The sequence below is a fragment of the Dromiciops gliroides genome, chromosome 4 (assembly GCF_019393635.1).
Source record: "Dromiciops gliroides isolate mDroGli1 chromosome 4, mDroGli1.pri, whole genome shotgun sequence".
NCBI classification, from domain to species: domain Eukaryota; kingdom Metazoa; phylum Chordata; class Mammalia; order Microbiotheria; family Microbiotheriidae; genus Dromiciops; species Dromiciops gliroides.
The window spans coordinates 66,342,941-66,362,898 of record NC_057864.1 but is presented as its reverse complement, the minus strand read 5'-3'; the positions used below and the strand labels follow the sequence as shown (position 1 = coordinate 66,362,898).

The window sequence follows — 19,958 nt, the reverse complement described above, 5'->3', positions numbered from 1 at the left end:
CATCCTGATATGGGGCTTATAGAGAGAGTATTGTACTTTGAGTCAGACTTGGATTAAAAATTCATCTTTCACATCTCCTGGCTAGCTGTATAACCATGAGTAATCAGTTACTCTTTTGCTGCAAAATGGGTGTGACAATACCTGTAGTATCTACCTACAGAGTTAGTGTGAGGACCAGATGAAATAATATATGCATGGTGTTTCAAAATGTTAAAGTGCTAGCAGTCAGTCATCACTCTTGTCATTGTTATCATTGTTGTCATTATCATTGTTGTTGTCGTCACCATCATCATCATTCTATTGTGGGCACTAGATCAGTGCTTTGCTCGCACCCCAGAGACCCATCTCTGGCTATCATCCCCTTGCCCTACTGACAATTATAATTATAGCTGACATTTATATAGTACTTTAAGGTCTGCAAAGTGTTTTACAAATATTACCTCATCTGTCCTCATTCAATTTCATCTCATACAATTCAATCCTATGGTGCTGCCTGTCAGAATCTTGACTCTATCATTCAACGTGTTAGCTAAACCTCCCAGTTGCCATGTGCAAATTTGAAAAAATAAATATTATCAACGCCGTTTTCTATACCAGAGAGTATCCAACAACCTGACAACTTATACGAATCAGGGAGACACTAGGCGTTGCTGGTGAGTTTTGAGGGAAAATTTGTCAGAATGCCCTACCTTTAAAAATCTTAGGAATAGAGAAGTACATTTCTATTGTTAAGGGCTAAAATTCTAGCTAAATTGTCTAAAATATCTAATGAGTGTTCGCCAATAAATTATAAGCTTTAGCAAGAGTTAGGCTTTTAAACATTTATTAAGGAGAATAAGAATTTGGTAAAGAGAGAGAGAAAGGCCTAGATTCCTATCTATTAAAGAGAGAGCACATTTCTAGCTCCCAAAGAGAGCGAGACAGAGCGCTAGTCTCTTCCTTCTTCCTCCCACTAGCCAAGGTCACTTCCTGATGCCAAAGAAAAGACTCCTGGTCTTGCCCTCAAAGACCTTCGCTTCATGGGCGGAACTCTTCTACAGTAAGTCTCCAGCAGGTGGCGTCATTCCAATCATTACACTAGGTAAGATGTGTACTTGAAACCCTACCTTGTTTCTTTCAAATGCGATTATGCAAGTGTAAAAACACACTGAGGGGCCCAAAAGGAAAGGAGCATGCATCAGACATGCCTAGAGTATTATACATAGTAAGGGTTTAATAAATATCTATAGTTAATGATGATAGTGACACAGACAATTCACTCTCCCTCTATCACTCAAACTTTTCTATTCAGTGTTCACACAGTATGTACTGCCAGTAAGTACATGAGCACAGCTCATTTTGTTAAGGAACTTTTACCTCCACAACCACCTCATGTCTATTTTCCTCCACCCTGGTTGTGTGCTGCTCAATGGCTTCCATTTGATCAATCTCTTTCCTAATCTGTAATCCAGAACTAAACAGAGACATCTGACAGAGTCTGAGCATAAGAGAGTACAGCAGGATTACTACATCCCTTTTGTTTTGTTTGTTTCTTTTTTTATTGAATCGAATTTTATTTTCCAAAATATATGTAAAAACAGATTTTAACATCAATTTTTTAAAACTTTGTGTTCCAACTGCTCTTTCTCCTCCATTTCCACCCCCCACGCACTAGAATTCAAGCATTTCAAAATAAATTATACATGAGTAGTCATGCAAAACATTTCCACATTAGCTAGGTTGTGAGAGAAAACAGTCAAAAAAGCCTAAAACTTCAGATTGAGGAATTGTCAAAGAGGAGAAAAAAAAAAGGGAAAAAAAATGTGTTTCCATCTGTTTTCAGATACTATCAGTTCTTTCTCTGTAGATGGGTTGCCATTTTCATAAGTCCTTCAGGGTTATATTGGATCATTGCCTTGCTGAAAATAACCACATGCTTCCCAGCAGATCATCTTACACTACTGCTGTTATTTTGTATATAGTACATTTCACTCTGTTTCAATTCATGTAGGTCTTTCCAGGTTTTTCTGATAGTATCCTGTTCATCATAACCTGTATATAGTACCTTAAACCTGACAGAGAATTTTCTTCATAATAGCCCAGCAAGGTAGGTACCATACATTTTGCTATTATAATCAATCATCCTAACTATTTTCCTCCATCCTATTCCCTTCCCATGATATTTACCCTATTTTCTATCTTCTTTTAACCTATTCCTCCACAATACTTCTAACTGTCCCCTCCCCAACTCTGCACTCCCTTTTTTTCACCCTTCCTTATCCTCTTCCTCTCCTACTTTCCTGTAGGGTTAAATAGATTACTCCTCCCAATTGGGTGTGAATGTTATTCCCTCCATGAGCTCACTCTGATGACATTAAGGTCTTTGAGCTAATTCTGTGTTCTAAATTTTCTTCCTCCCTCCCTCCTCAACTCTCCCTATGAAATCAAGCAATTCAATATGTGATACTTGTGCAGTCATGCAGAACATCTTCACCTTCCTCGAAAGTGTTTTGTTTTTTACTGCTCTCTCCCCCAATCTGCCCTGCCTTCCTTCCCCCCCTCCCCCTTATCTCCTTCCCCTCCCTCAGGGCAAAAATATATTACTATATCTACTTGAGTATGTATGTTAGTCCTTCTTTGAGACAGTTCTGATGATATTAAGGTTTGCTCACTCCCCAATTCCTTCTCCCTCTTCCCCTCCCCTCCATAAGCTTTTTTGTTGTTTCCTTCATGTGAACTACCTCTCCCCAGACCATCTCTCCTCTTCCCCCTCCCTCAGTCTATTCCTCCTACACCTCAACCCTATTTTAAAGATGTCAGCTTCTACATTAAAGGACCGGAGGGCATGGAATATGATATTCCAGAGGGCAAAGGAACTGGGACTACAGCCAATAATCACGTACCCAGGAAAACTAAGTATAATCTTTCAAAGGGAAAAATGGAATTTCAATGAGAAAGAGAATTTTCAGGCATTTGCTATGAAAAGACCTGAACTGAATAGAAAATTTGACTTTCAAATACAAGACCCTGGAGAAGCATAAAAAGGTAAACAGGAAAAAGACTTCACAAAGGATATTAAAAGATCAAACTATTTCTATTCCTACATGGGAAGATAATACTTTGAACTCATAAGAACTATCTCAGTAAGGAATTCACAGAGGACACAGGTCTGAACTGAATATGAAGGGATGATATCTGTAAAGCATTTATGTTTTGTTCTTTGTGGGGCAGACAGGGTAGGGTGTCTTATGTCTGGGGCCAGATTTGGGTTTGGGGCCTCCTGGGTCTAGGGCTGGTGCATTGTCCACTGCACCACCTAACTAACCCATGATGACATCTTTAAAAATAGGTTTGTTTCTTTTAATGTGGTCCAAAGGGGCATTACTTTTTTGGGTTGCCATATCTCACTGCTGATTCATATTGAACTCACAGTCTATTAAACCCCATGGATATTTTTCAGACCAATTCTTTGGTCTAACCAAGTTCCCATCTTACACTTGTAAAGGTGATTTCTTGAATCCAAGTGTAAGATTTATCTCCATTCAATTTCATCTTATTAGTTTCAGCCCAATGATCTAGTATATTAAGAGCTTTTTGGATCGTGAATCTGTCATCCAGTCTATTAGCTACACCTCCCAATTTGATAAACATGATATGTAGGCCTTTAGTGAGTATCTAGTTAAGAAGCTAGTTCAGAAGATTAGAGGTGAATTTCTAGACCACAGTCAAAATACAGGAATAACAGTTTAGGAACATAGGGAGTGTTTTCATCAAACCACTGGAGTCAAGAACTCAGAAGAGAAAGGCAGATTTAGTAAGTAAGTATCTGCTTAAGAAGGTAGTTCAGAGGATTAGACATTAATTTCCAGACCACAGCATATTGGGAGTGGGGGTAGGGGAGATAACTAAGTAATTGGATAATACTCTGTGGCAGAAGTTTGTATAATCAGAGTTCCCCTTCGTTAAAATGGCATCCATTTGTGTCAGGTCCACAATATGTATGCACCAACCACTTCCTTCTTTCTGTCTAGGACATCTGTAAGTATACTCCAATGACAAAATGCAAACCCACTTCTGGCTCTCTTTCAGTTGACCTTTACCCAAATGTTCTCCCCATTGTGCTTACTTCATCAGGCTCTTGGAGTACCTCACATGAGTGAGGTAATAAACCATCTTAACTGTCTCCCCACTCCTTTTTTCCTGTCCTATTTCTTTTATGTAATTTATACCCACCCAGAGACAAATTCCCTTCACAGATTTATCTCACCAAGTCCCAGTGATACTTGGGAGGATCCAACTCTTTCCAATCTACCACAATTGCCCAGCTGTCAATATCGTTCTGCTCCTATGCCACTCTTCTACCCAATCCTCAAGTGGCTCTCCATTGCTTAAAACTATGACATCTTGGCCTCCTCAACATGGCACCAGGGTGCTTCCCACACTGGTTCTACACCATCCTTCTAGCTTTCTTTCACATTTCACTTTTCACATGCTCCATGTTGTGGCCTGAGCTCAACATCTCAGGGTGTTTGCACGGGATGTCACCCTTTTTCCTGGAATGTGTTCTGTGACATCTCAATGAATCAGAATCCTTTTCTTTCTTCAAAGTCCAACTCAGATGCAACCTACTTTCTCTGTGATGTGTTCTCTCCCTCCTCAAATTTTCTTACATCACTCTCTCAGGACCTCTTCTTTTGCCCCCATCATCTCCATATGATTACACTTCTATCCATCATTCTACACCAGCTATATCTGCACCCCCAACCTCATCTCAGTAGAATATACACTTTGTAAATGTAGGTATTGTGTCACTTTTTATGTAGCTCCAAGGTCTAGCAGTGCTTTGTACATTGTAAGCACTTAAATGTGGAATTGAATTGGAAAAGACAAGTATCAATAATGAAAATGTTATCTATCACTGGTTTTAACTCCACCATTATCATGCTGCCCCCAGGATATGCTCATCACCAAAAAATTCATCATCAAGGAGACTGTCTCAGCTTTGGTACCCACACCTCAGAAGTACCCTCCATTGCCTCTTTCCCTTTTCAGCTTCCTTTTTTTGTATTCTCCCCCACCATTAGACTGTAACTCCTTAAACAGGAGGGATTGCTTTTTTCCCCCCTTATTTTGTATTCCCAACTTAACATAATACCAGTCCCATAAGCATTATATTGTATTGTATGGTATTAACACTGAATGGTCAATGTGAAAGGTCTTTTTCAGTGAAAAGATAGAGTTTGTTCCTATTTTTTCCATGAATAGAATACTTAATATGTAAGACACCCTTTCATTCTGTTTTTAAAACTAGCATTAACCTGATTTTTAAAAGTAAAAGATCTTTGTGCCTCAAAAAAAGACAAAAAAACTAGGAAGAAAATAAGGTTCATGCTATTAGTCTAAAATGAATAGACGTACAAAATGTTAAAAATGGGAAGGAGTGACCAGGGATGGCATTCTAATTATGACTCAGGGAATTGTTATATAAAAAGGAATGCTTAGCTTAGAAAATAGAAGGAAAAAAATATAAATGCTCTGAAATTGTGGTCCATCACCTCGAACTATGAAAAACAGAAGCAACATTGAAAAGGGAATTCATACACATTATGAAAGAGCTGTAATTGTACTGTATTTCTGCATAGACCACAAGATTCAGCAGGACCATGAGGAGAATAATGGCTCCCAAAAAAGACAATTAAGGTGAAGGACAGTCTTTAATGCTGACTACTTTTGCGGACAAGCCTGGAGATTCAGAGTGAAAGAGGGTTAATGCACTACCTGAAAAACTGCAGCTAGATTTTTTCTAATGCAGATATTTCTATCTTTTTACTTTTATGTATTTATTAATCAAGTTGGAGGCTTGATAAATGTAAAATGAAACATTCTTTGCTCCTCCTTAATGGAAAAGAAATGGGTGCTATCCAGATGTTAGTGCTTGATACTCTTCACATTTCTGATTCTCTTATAAGGGTCATACAGCAATTTGACCAAGTGATATTTTAAGTGGATTTGCATAATAAACAATCTGCCAGCTAAAAATGTTCAAAATTTCTTCTGTAAGAGTTCCTGTAGATGGAGCATATTGCTTCTGCATCTTCTATTTTTAATCTTTCCCTCAAAGACTAAGGATTTAAAATGTCTAAAAGCAGAAAAGACGGCTAGTTCCTGGCAAAATTATACAGTATATAAACTTTGATTCAGCATTCCTCTTTAAATGGGTGGCTGCCTAATCTATTTAATTGAAGTGACTTAGAAGATGATAGACATAGCAAATAGAATTCTAAAGCAAAGAAACCAGACTGAAATGGTTTTCTCACAGCCCTGATAAGGAAAGACTGGTCTGGTTACTCCACCTTAAACTTTTCTCTTACTAAATGGTTCCATCCCTTAGCTAGTTTAAAAGGATATTATGATACAATCAAAATGCACTCACATTTGACTTATAGGCATTCAAATATAGGTGTTTGAGAGTGAAAGAGAAGTAGGGAAATTGGAAGGAAGAGAAGAGGAAAAAGGGAAACAGATGGGAAGAAGAGTGCTAAGAGAAGAAGGGAAAGAAAAAAGAGGAAGAAGGGAAAAGAAGGAAATAATGAGAGAGAGGGGGGAGAAATAGAGAGATTGAGATTGAAATTGAGAGGGGGTGGAGTGAGAGAAAAAAATATGGGAGGAGGATTTAAGCAGTGCTGGACCACTGTTTGACTCAATGAGCTTCTAAGCCAGAGAAAGAAAACCCAAATATACTGTTTCTTCTGTCAATCTCAGTTCTCATTATCCTTCACCATCTGAGCATCTTGGCACCCTAAGTGCGGTTCTAGAATCTCTTCATCAGACTTACAAGAGTCTATTCATTCTGTTTAGGCTGGTAGAACTAAAGTGAAGGCTAGAAGGCCCTTGGTGTACTTCCTTTGATTGCACTGTGTTGTGTCCTCTCTTGCCCCATGGTGAAGCTGGAAGAAGAAACAATCATGTTGCCATAAGACCACCCTCAAATATTATCATTCATAGATATGAAGATCTTTCAAGAGATTCTTCTCCCCAGTCACTTCTCCTACCAGCTAACATCCTTATCTGTTTTTATTTTTGTTCTACTGGAATTGAGGCTCAGCAGCTCAGTTGCATGACTAGGACAGGAAATAAAATTCACCTTCAGTTGCTTAAATCTAAACCATGCCTTAGGATAAAGGCATAGATAGTATGCTCATCAAATATACCAGATGACAGTTACGAGGGGTGGCCATAACACAGTGGATGACTAAATCAGGATACAAAAGGATCCTGACAGGCTCAAGGGTTGGATCGAACTGGATGAAAAGGAATTGAATAGGAATAAATATAAAGCCTTGCATTTGGGTCTAGAAAAAAAGAATAACTTCTCAATTGTGCAGAGAGGGAGGCTAGGGGGTTAGGTAGACTGCAGGCTCAGTATTGTGGTACAGTAGGCAAAAAAGCAAATGCAGGGGCAGCTAGGTGGAGCAGTGGATAAAGCACCATCCCTGGATTCAGGAGGACCTGAGTTCAAATCCAGCCTCAGACAATTGACACTTACTAGCTGTGTGACCCTTGGCAAGTCATTTAACCCTCATTGCCCTGCAAAAAAAGAAAAAAAAAAGCAAATGCAGTGCCAGGCTACCTCAAAGAGGGGCATAAGTTCTAGGAAAGAGAGAGGCGATCATCCTTCTATTGTCTGACCTCATCAGACCTCATCCAGAAAACTGTGTTCAATTCTGGTTTAAGGACACTGGTAAACTGAAGAGTGTCTAGAGGAGGACAGTCAGGATGGTGAAAGGTGATGTGAGGATTAGCTGGAAGAACTAGTCTGGAAAAGGGAAGATTCAGTGTGAGTGGGAGGGAAGATGGGGGCTGATAGCTATCTTCAAGTATTTGAAGAACTGTCAAATACAGAGGGGATTGGGCTTGTGTTTGGCCCCAGCAGGCAAAACCAGGAGCAATAAAAGGTGAAAGACACAGAGAGCAAATTTGGGTCTAATGTTAGGAAATCCTTCCTACCAATTAGAATTGTCCTTCCTGGAGATAACTGAGTAAAGGCTGCATGATCACTCGTTTGGCATGTCTCATTTGGGATTTTTTGTGTGGGTTCAACTAAATGGCCAATGAAGTTCCTGCCAACTCTCACATTCTGTGATTCCGTGATTGTGTTTCTATAGTAACCATTTCATACTTTCATAAAAGTTGCCTTTTAAAGAAGAGAGACTCTGGTCCGTTTTTATCTACTACTACTATTAGACATTGTTTAAAGATACCACATTGTCCTTCTAGGTGACTTCAGCAATTTGGGGGGTTGTTTGAACTATGTGGACTTTTCCATTTACATGCTGATTTTAGAACCTAACCTCCATGTAAGAAGGAACTCCACTATATGAAAGCAATGTAGTCATGCCTATCAAGTGCTTTCATCTCCTCAGAGAGGGAAACTAAGACTATGAATTGGACTAAACTTTAATCTGGCTCATGGAGAGCTCCACGAGGTTTGCAAAGTACTCTGTACGCCCTGGTGGGCAGTTAGGTGGCCCAGTAGACAGAATGTCAGGCCTGAAATCAGGAAGATTCATCTATATACATTGTCTCATTAAAGCCCCACAACAACCGTGCCAGGTATACACCAGTATATAATAATTTGGGCAGCTAGGTGGCACAGTGGATAGAGCACTGGCCCTAGAGTCAGAAGGACCTGAGTTCAAATCTCACCCCGGATGCTTAATAGCTGTGTGACCCTGGGCAAGTCACTTAACCCCAACTGCCTTAAAAAAATCCAGAACCATCTCCAGTTGTCCTGATGTAGATCTTGACACTGGACCCAGATGTCTCTGGACGAGAGAATGAGGTTGCTGACCTTGCCCAGTCCTGCCTCACTTAAATCCAAGTCATGATACCACCCTGATGTCATGGTACTCTTCAAGAAATGAAGGACAAACAAGTATATAATAATACTAAAAGTATCATCCCCGTTTTATAGGTGAGAAAACTGAACCATAAAGAGGCTAAGTGATTTACCCAGAGTCACATAGCTAACGAGACTCAGAGGTCCTCAGCCCTTCCTGATTCCAAATATAATATTCTATCTACTGTTATCATGGTCATATCTCTCCACCATTCAATATAGCCCATGAGATTCCTCGATTCTGTGGTCCTACAGTATATTTTTAAAATATCAATAATTGAAATCACTTAAAATTAGGGCAGAGTTACTTTTAATTACAATGCTTAAAATATCTTGAAGGAATGGCAGCTCTTTTTTTTTTTTGGTGGGGCAATGAGGATTAAGTGACTGGCCCAGGGTCACACAGCTTGTAAGTGTCAAGTGTATGAGGCCGGATTTGAACTCAGGTCCTCCTGAATCCAGGGTCGGTGCTTTATCCACTGTACCACCTAGCTGCCGCCTGAATGTCGGTTCTTAACAAGCACTGGTTAGAAATTATTTTCACAATTCAGTTTCCCAATAATTGGAACTATTTAGAGAACTCTATATAGTTTGAAGATGAACATTAAAATAATAAAAAAAAGATCCGAAATGAAGTCTGACAATTACATAGCACCTTTAATAAAACCCTATTTGAAAAATGTATACTATGAAAATGATTCAGAAGCCTGGTATCATTTCAACTTACAGAGCTATAGTGAATAAATTTCTACTCTACTGTGAAAAACAGGATCACCTATCAAAGCATTTGTGGGTAAACATCAGATGTTTTGCATTTGAGGGATACTGCTGTTTGATAATGAAGTTTTTGTTGTTGTTTTTGGGTGAAGTAATTGGGGTTAAGTGACTTGCCCAGGGTCACACAGCTAATGTCAAGTATCTGAGGTCACATTTGAACTCAGGTCCTCCTGACTCCAGGGCTGGTGCTCTATCCACTGCGCCACCTAGCTGCCCCAATAATGAAGTTTTAACCTTCACAGTACCTACTCCAGGTGAAGAATCCCTAAAAATATCAGTTAAGTTTTATAATTATTTCTAAAACAAGAGAACAAAATTATTTACCAGCCTGCAATACAAAATTCAAAAGCTGACTGTTTAAAGTGTTTTACAAAGAAACTGGTCAAGGTTGCATTTTTTCTAGGTTTTAAATTTTTCTAGAGGGCTTGAATAAAAGTGGTTTCATTGCGATGAACACTTTCTGTTTCAAAGGATTTGTAATGTTGAGTACCCAGATTAATTAACTGGAAGGCAGAGGGAGTTTAAAAGTGTGGAGAGTCAATAAGGATGGCACAGGCTTGCTGGATATTACCAAGGTGAGTAAGATACCTACTTCACAGTAGAAGGAGCTTTGTAAACCTTAAAATACAATATAAAAGTGAGTTCCCATTATTTGTTATTCATTAACTACAGGAATTAACTGGTGTTTCCATTATATAGAAATCTCTTTCATAACCTTCTACAAACAAGTTGAGTTAAAACAGTAGAATCAAGGCTCAAACTCTGCAGTGTGATCTCATGAAAAGTACAGGAGTGGGAGTTCTCCCACTTGCAAGCCTCCTCATCAGGAAAATGAATACCTTGATCTAGGTAGTCTCCCAGGTCCCCTAGAGCTGGACATTAAATGATTCCATGATTCGTAAGTGGATCTTTAAATTTTTACGTTCTAATCTGCCAAGGGGAGGGAGGATTCTGAATGGATGGGTAGACTCCTGCATATGAAATTCTTCCAAGATTCCAACTAGGAAATGACAGGAGTCACATTAACCGCTGTAGGCTGCTCTGTCAACTTAAATAAATGGATAACTGTAGAACATTCTGAGATATCACTGTGATCACAAAAAGAGAGTATTAATAGAGGGTGCCCCAATTTAAGGTTTAAAATTTAAGAGGATGCCCTGATTTAAGCCTTAAAACCGCAGAAACTCTTAGAATACTCTGTAAGTACTTACTTGTATAAGGACAGGTCATACATTCGTACAGTGATGTGGACTAAAGCAGAAATTCAGATAGGCTAGGGCCATCTAAATGAGGTTATCCTGTTATCAATAACTGCCTAGAAATAATTCCATTCTATATTTGTATCATTATCAAGAGGTTAATTTTGGTTCTTTCTAATACCACACAAATGACTGACCACAATGCCATTTCCCACTATAGATTAAGTATGCATGTTTAAAATAGCCTCCTGATCAAGGTTCAGCATAAACAAAGGCTTTCTTCAGTGCGAGGCCACATATTATACCATATGCAAACCAAGTTCAAACCGAATTAAGATGCTGTCACCATAAGAGTCAGGAAACAATTAATCATTCAAGTTCAGATTCAACTTCAAACTAAGAATAGCTAATGGTGTGGGTCATGGTACCATGATTTCTCTTTCCTTTCCTGTTTATAAATGATATTTCAGGTAAGGTTATCAGATTCATGGGCTCTACTTATGAACACCTGCACAGTTTCCCCTAATAACTCTCTTCAAAATCTTGTATAACCATTTAGAGATGTCTGAGAATGCACATTATTTAAGGAAAACACCCTAGGTAGATTTGTGGGGATCAAACACGATTGTGCAAATGTGTGCTTACAGTTAAATGCTGACTACATAGAAGAAACATTGTTTTCAAACACTCATAATTTGGAGGGGAGAGGCAGAACCAAAAGAAGGTGAAGAAAGGAAAGATGGAAACGAATTTATATTGATTATTTTATATTTTATTGATTAGCTTGACACGTACATCTTTTGGTGGGGGGAGGGAGGGCAGAGCAATGAGGGTTAAGTGACTTGCCCAGGGTCACACAGTCAAGTGTCTGAGGTCGGATTTGAACTCTGGTCCTACTGAATCCAGGGCTGGTGCTTTATCCACTGTACCACCTAGCTGCCCTCACACATACATCTTTTAAAATCCAATCAAATATATCACAAACAAACACTGAAGGAATTACAATTTGAAAATATGGATTACTAAATATCAGGAGGTTTTTTTTAATCCCATAGAACACTCAACTTTGCAGCTATTGTCATGCTTAATACTTCTCACCACCCCCCCCCCCCACCAAAAATTCTTTAACTAAAAGTTAGTGTCAGGAAATAACATTAATAGCTAGCTTTTCCATAGCACTTTGTTTTGTTTTGTTTTGTGGAACTAAGAGGGTTACATGACTTGCCCAGGGTCACACAGCTGGCAAGTATCAAGTGTCTAAGGCCAGATTTGAACTCAAATCCTCCTGAATCCAGGGCCAGTGTTTTATCCATGACACCAACCAGCTGCCCCAGCCTCCCCGCCCCCCCATAGTACTTTTTTTTTTTTTAAGTGAGGCAAATGGGGTTAAGTGACTTGCCCAGGGTCACACAGCTAGTAAGTGTTAAGTGTCTGAGGCCAGATTTGAACTCAGGTACTCCTGACTCCAGGGCCGGTGCTCTATCCACTGCGCCACCTAGCTGCCCCCCCCATAGTACTTTAAGGCTTGCAAAGCTATTTACAAATATACTCTCATTTTATGCTTATAACGGGCCTGGGAGGTAGGTGCGATTATTATATCCATTTCACAGATAAGGAAAGTGAGGAAGACTTGCTCAGTGTCACACTGCTAATAAGTGGCTGAGGTCAGATTTGAATTCAGGTCTTCCTGACTCCAACTCCAGCACTCAGTCTTTTATGTCACATGGCTGCCTCCAGGAAGGCCCACAAAGGGTTGATGTAGGGGCAGGGATTTGTGCTCTATACAACCAATTGACAAAATGAACCAGAATTCATAGTAAGCATCCCAGCTACCTTTTGGCAAACTCAAGGAAAGAGATTGGTTCAGAATGGACAATATGAGGGCAGAATTGTGAGGGAGCATGATAGCCTGCTTTGTTAACAAACACAGAGGGAAATATAAACAGGACACAATCATGAGACAGAGGTCCCAAAAGTCAGAGACCTAAGTCACAAAATGACACATTTTCCTAAGGGTCAGACCTCTCAGTCTAAGCTCAGTCTGGAGGACTAGCCTGGTTATTACAGGGGACAATGCAGGACAAAACAGCTGCTGCAAATTGCTTTGAAAAGGCTTAGGCTGCTTCCATCTCCTTCTGAAGTGGCCACTGGCACTTGCTATTCAGGGTTCAAAGAGCCCTTCACCTTAGGAACTAGGTGAGAGAAATGATAGCCCTGGAGTGTTATTGTACTGGATGGCGTATTGTCGAACAGCATGGCCAGGAATGAGAGAGCTCTTTTAACAGCCATCTTCCCCGCGGTGCCTCCAATATGCCAACTACGGCAGGAATGCTGAAGTGACAGTTTCAACAATTTATTCTGCTACCTGGTTAAATTATGAGATAAGAAAATCTGATCTCTCTCTTTCTGTGACATAACTCATGAGCTCATAAGACAGAGGATTGAAGATAAATTAAATGTAGCCAGAAGCTGGGAACCTCACTAGGAAGGACCTAAGCAAGGCATGAATGACTGCAGCATATTTGTGCCGATAAGAAAACTGCTCAAGTATCCGAAAAGTTTATTGTGCTAGACAGTCGAAGCCCTGTTTGTCCTTATTCTTGAAGCCAAAGGCTATTTTCAAGAAAACTTTCAAACGTGTGTGTGGGAACTTCTTCTCTGTGCTCTAGGCAACTCTCTAAGACTTTAAACTGATAAAATGTGCCAGTCTGCACTGGAAAAAAGAATTTTCTCCTTTGGAAATCTCCTACGAATTAACTAACTAACTAACCAACTGATTAATTAATTAGTTGAAATACAGGTCCAGGTCCTATCCCTATCTCACTGCAGTTTGCAACAGTGTTTAGTAGCAACAAAACCATATTTCAAGAACATATCCTTCCACTAGGACAAGATTTTCCTTCTATATTCCAAAATAGTGAACTTTTAGTTCTTCTGAATTTCTACCTTGAAGTCAATAACAAGAGCAGAGAAAACAGACCACTGTGAAATTTTAAAATGGAATTTTTCTAGGTTGGCTTAGGTTTCCAAGATAGTCACTGTACCTCACAAAGCAGTAAGTCAATGATGTGGAAGACCATGCATAGTGGGAACTTGGCAGTGAAGAGGGTGAGAAACCACTGTGATGCATACATATGAGCCTCCAGGTTCAGGTCACAGAAGTGGCTATGCAGGTCTGGTAACTGTTCCTAGGATTTAAAGAGGAAAAGTGAGGAAGGAGGAATTCAAGTCATCAAATATTTATTTCATGTCTACTGGGTACAAGGTGTTGTGCTAGGCAATGGGAATGCCAAGATAAAAACCGATCTAATTCTTGCTCTTAAGGACTCACAGCCAGCCTCCTGTAGGAATATGACAGTTACACAAATAAGAAGAAAACAAGGGGAATGGAGTAAAGCCCCCAAAGTTTCTGTTATTGCTGATTTAGGAGTCTGTGGCAATATAGCTATTATCCCTCAACCCCAGTCCTACTCAAATGCTTCAATGGTGTAAGGTGACCCTGTATTCTCAAAGGCTGGGCCAGGGAATCACAAGCTCCAGAAGGTTCTATCCATCTGGAAAAAGATTTCCAGGACAGTACAGGCTCAGGAAGAGATTGTGTCTGTTGTCCAGGGGCAGCCAGACCAATATAAGGCAGATTTGTCACTAAGCTGGTTGCAGAGTAATGCCTTTTTTGGCCACAGCAATTCCCAAAGACCACCTGCTAAGTGATAGAAGGGTAGTGAATGGTCCGCATCCGTGGAGGGTGCATACACAGTGATAGAATCGCAGACCTCACATTATTAAAATAAGTGTGAATGTAACAAGGGGAATCAGGGAAGTCCTCCAGACCTACTCCAGTGAGAGCATTCCCCATGTGGCATGCATGGAATTGAGCTGAATTCCCCAGGGCCACTTCCAAGGAAACATGGTCAGGGTTAAATGACTATGGGATGTAGAAGTCAACCTTTGAAACTCCTTCAGCCCTGGGCATGTGTGTCCCTGAAAATGGCCAGGAGTGTTCAACACAGTTCCACAACTGCTCCACAGGGTGTGCTCCGGCCGAAACATTACAGAGGCTCCACCAAGCATGATCGTTATGTAAGCATATCTATTGTCACTTTAATCAACTTCTAAGGTTTGCCATTTCAGGAAATATGGGAAAAGTGACATGAGGACAAGAGCTGGAGTATATAAACAAACAAATGAATAAAGTGAAAGTATGCCATGAACACATCAACCTTGTGTCACTTGTTCTTTAGAAAATCTTCACTCTTAGGCAAAACAAGACTTCTGCTTAGTAAAGAGAATGGAGATAAAAAGATACAGACTGCTTCTATAATACCAATTCATGTTTTGATAGCCCCGTTAATGGTCCAATACCTAAACATAACCATATGTGAAAACATCATTTTTTTTTTCTCCTGGCAAAATAAGCAAATGCTCATGTATTAAAAGGAAGTTAAAATTTATCCACAAAAGCATGGAAGTTAAAATATGGGGCATTAACATGGCCATTTTCATTAGCCAAGGTCAAGATATAGCTGTAACGCCTACTCCAGTTTTCATAATTAAACCACTGGGAAAACATCAGTTGTTGCTCAGTGTGACTACTTTAAAACTATCAAATGTGCAAATACACATACATCTTCCCATTTCAAATGGTCATACTGTAGATAGATCACGTTACTAAAAATGCTAATGGAAGAGAATAGGTTACTTCATAGCACTTCAAGATTTCTTGTTCTTTATTCGTCTAGGAAGGTCAGAGGGTTATGCAATCATATCTAATATGATGTCCTCCTAATAAGATCTCAAGAAGAAAAATACAAAAAAATCAACCCGAATCAGTTGGAGCCATCAGCCATCTACTGTTATTTCAACAACATAAACCCCTTATGTATCAGCATAATGCTTTGTCATCAGGTTACAAATCGTTCAAAAGCATGAACTTTTTTTTCCTGTAAGTGAAAACTTAAAACAGCTGAACGGCCCTAAAATTACAACTGATAGAATGAAATGTTGAAACATCTTGTTTCCTGAATGCTTGGAAAGATCCAAATTTATGATAGTCTTTTTTTTTCCCCTCAATTTTTTAATGACCTTGTTCTTGAGTCTCACCTGACATTCACTTTTAACAGTGAATAGGAACATGAGACTTGTGTGGGAAAAACTGAAAACATCTCCTGCTTCTAGACCTATATCTGGCCTGTGTACTTGTTAATTTGGGAAGAGCTCATAACATTTTGAATGCTTTCTCTATAGCTCTCCTAATTCTTTCACATAGCAGTGTGGCAGTCTGAGAGCTAACAACTCTATAAAACGCCTCACCAAATAAATGTTCTTTATTAAAATAAGAATTCTTAATGTGTTGGACATAGTTAGTTTCAAAACGTAAGCACCAACTTAATGAAACGTAATTTCTGATGGGCATTAAGACTCCTGTTAGGCAAGGTCCATGCTCGTTTCTAGTATCTGCACAATACCCAGTGGAACTTTCTCACTCGTGGTGGAATATCCCTTGTATTGGTTCATCAGATTCCCCTTGCCAATAGATAAAAAGGTAGTGATTCTGATCTTACCTGCATGAGCCGTTCCAGCTGATAGAATTTACAGTGAAGATCTTCGAAGTTGTTTTTGTAGAGATCCCTCAAGCCATAGTCATACATAATCTTCACCAAAACACAGAATGCCTGTTCTTCAGGCATCTGGAGAAGGAAAAAGACAATGAGAATGACTGAGGAGCTTGAAGAAGAACTTCTTCCTGGTCTCCTTTTGCTGTATAAATGGCTTACAGGAGTTCATGAGAAATTGGTGCCATAGCTTCCCACAAAAGGGAATGCAGAAGGAACTTTTTTGGTGAGAAGCCCAGATCCCCCTTCTAAAATCCTTTTACTTCCTCAGGGGTGCTTCTCTCCCAACAAAGCATTCAGGCACCTCTTTCTTCCCCATAAAAATCTCCTATCAGAAGAGGATCTGATAGGCTTTTTTTTGTTTTTTTTTTCAATTTGAGGGAATGGAAGCTTCTTGGGAGTAGGGGACTTTCATTTTTATACTCAGCACCTCATCCAGCACCTGCCACAAAGGACTACAATAGATAGTCCATCTCAGGAGTGAAGGCACTAGTTACTGGGAGAATCAGAAAAGACTCCCTCTTACAGAATGTGGGAATTTGAGCTGAGTTTTGAATGAAGCCAGAAAAATGTAACAGGCTACCTTCTACGGATGCCTTTCCTGATTCCTGTCCCCCCTCCCAGCTACTAGTGCCTCCTCCCCTTTCCCCCAAAATTATCTTATATTTTAAAAATATAATTTGTAAATACATATACATACATCACATCTCCAGGAGAATGAAAATTCCTTGAGTGTAGGGACTATTTTTGTCCTTTTATCTCTAATACTTAACATTTTTTGTTCATTTCAGTCATGTCAGACTCTTCATGACCCCATACTGGGGTTTTCTTGACAAAGATACTGAAGTGGTTTGCCATTTCCTTCTCCAGATCACTTTACAGATGAGAAGTTCATGGAAATGGGACTGAATGATTTGCCCAGCTAATAAGAGTCTGAGACTAGATTTGAACTCATGAAGATGAGCCTTTCTGATTCCAAGCCTAGTGCTCTATCCCCTGAGCCATCTAGATGTCCCAATACTTTGTAGAGTACTTGACATACAGTGAGAATTTAATAAATTCTTGTTGACTAATTAGACAGAAGTATAAATGGAATGAAATTTGAGTTTTATGGCAGTCCAATGGAGAAGTACTTACCACCTATCTTGAAATATGGTTAGTCTAATTGGCTCTGTCACTTGTTTTAGAGAAATGTGGCTAGTGCACCATTAAGAAAAAGAACCGTTAAGGGAAAAAAAGGAATCATCCTTTGTTTACATGTGAGTCAAACTAGCTGTTTTCAGACTAGGAAGGCTAAAATTAAATGGCTAACAGGGAGTTGAAACTCAAGGTAAGTGGTAAAGTAAAGAATACTGTTGTTATTGTTGCTTGGTTGCATCCAACTCTTCATGACTCCATAGAGCATACTGTCTATGAGTCTTCTTGGCAAAGATACTGCCATGTTCTTCTTCAGTGGAATAAGGAAAACCATGGTTAAGTGACTTGCCCAGGGTCACACAACTAGTAAGTGTCTGAGGATGGACTTGAACTCAGGTCTTCTGACTCCAGGCCTGGTGCTCCATCCACTACACCACCCAATTCCCTCCTAAAGAGCATTAAGGTGACATCATTGAATGTAAGGCACATCTAAATAACCTACCTCCTAGATGGAAGTAATTTGTGATCATGATTGCTGAACTGTTGTCAATTATCTCTGAAAAATCATGACACATGGAAATGGAAGAGGTGCCATGGAAATGAAGATAGGTAAATGCCTCAATGTAAGGGGGAAAAAGTAGAATCTACAAAATATTGAGATGATGAGCTGGATTTCTGGGATGTATCATTAATTATTTTGTTAATGTTTTAACAGATAAGCAGACATCACTGAGTCAACACACCTTTATCAAGAACATGTCATGGGGCAGCTAGATGGCGCAGTGGATAGAGCACCGGCCCTGGAGTCAGGAGTACCTGAGTTCAAATTCGGCCTCAGACACTTAACACTTACTAGCTGTGTGACCCTGGGCAAGTCACTTAACCCCAATTGCCTCACTAAAAAAAAAAAAAAAAAAAAAAAAAAGAACATGTCATGCCAGAATAGTGCTACTACTTTTTTTTTTGAAGGTTCATAGATTGGGGAAGGTGGAGGTGGGCAGGGTGTGTGTATGTTCTTTATTTCTATCCTTGTAGAACAAGATGGAGATTTAAGTGATCTAAATGACAGCAGTTAAGTAGATTCACAACTGGTTGAATGACCAGATCTAAAGAGTAGTCATTAAGAAAAAAACACCCTTCATCATATAGCCCTGTGGACTACAACTGACATCTGTGCAACTCCCATGGTGCTCTACCTTTCCCATGCCACCACAAAGACTTTGTGCCCTGTTAGAGGAAAGTACCTCAGAGTCCAAGAAGGAGCCACAGAGGAGATATAATTGTCTTTGTATACCTAAAACAGCGTGTGCTACTTAGTAGGCACTTAATGGTTGCTGAAATAAAGTAAATGCTTTGAAAGAAAGCTGTGAAATTGCTATACTAGGTATACTAAAAATTCATGCTTTCTAATCTCAATTGGGCCCTCACTGCTACAAGGCAATTCTTTTATTCCTTCCTGTTTTATCAATTAGACTTTCACTGAAGCTGTTCCAAATGTTCTCTCCTAAATCCTTGTGCCACCAAGCTCATACCCCCTTTTTTCCTTTCTCTTCCTATTTACTGACAAAACAGAGGCTTCTGTGAGATTCCCCTATTTCCCTTACTGCTTATTTCACTTGTCTTCTCTTCTTTTGCTCAATTCTCTAAGGAGCCCCCTAAATCTGCCTTTTCGTTAAAGTTAATAACTCTCCCTGTGTCTTCTTTTCCATCTCCTCTTGGCTCCTTCAGAAGATTAACCCTTGGATCATCCACCACCAATTCAATGTCTCCTGGTTCATATCTAGATATTTTCTATCCTTCAAACTAAACTTCTCTGGATCCTCTCATCCTCACATTATTCTTTTATAATTACCTAAAAAGTCATCTGACCTCAGTGACTCACCATCACTGTTACCGAAACTACAAATCTCTTATGAGTTCAAGCTAATAGCCTTTCCTCTGCCCTGAGTTTCCTTTTTTCCTGATGGTTTTTGATCAGTGGAGCTAAACAAAGCTTCCCCCTGAAAATTCTCTCGTCCTTTTGAATCCTGGGACATTGCTGCCTTTCTGTCTCCTGCCTGTCTGTTGTTTGGGTAGCTATGAGTAGAACCATCTGTTGAACTACCTTTTACTTACATACAAGTGCACATGGTGTATGTGAATTACTTAAGGGTAAGGACTACCTCATTTTTGTCAGTATCCCCCAGAAACTAGAACATTGTCTTGAACACAGACAAGGCTTAATAAATGTTGAATTTAATTTGAGTTCCCTAGTTCAGGCCTCATCACCTCTTGTCGATGCTACTATAATTGCTTCCTAATTGGTATCTCTGCCTGCAGTCTCTTCCTTTTCTAATTCATTCTCTTTATATTGGT

General features: G+C 39.6%; 1 protein-coding gene across 1 annotated transcript in view; it reads right to left on the bottom strand.

Annotated features, from left to right (window-relative positions):
• Nucleotides 1–19,958, bottom strand: part of RABGAP1L (RAB GTPase activating protein 1 like) — a 668,700-nt gene that overhangs the window by 225,295 nt on the left and 423,447 nt on the right. Inside the window, 2 exon segments of the mRNA XM_044004805.1 lie at nt 13,899–14,042; nt 16,416–16,541. Coding sequence (XP_043860740.1) covers nt 13,899–14,042; nt 16,416–16,541 — 270 coding nt within the window.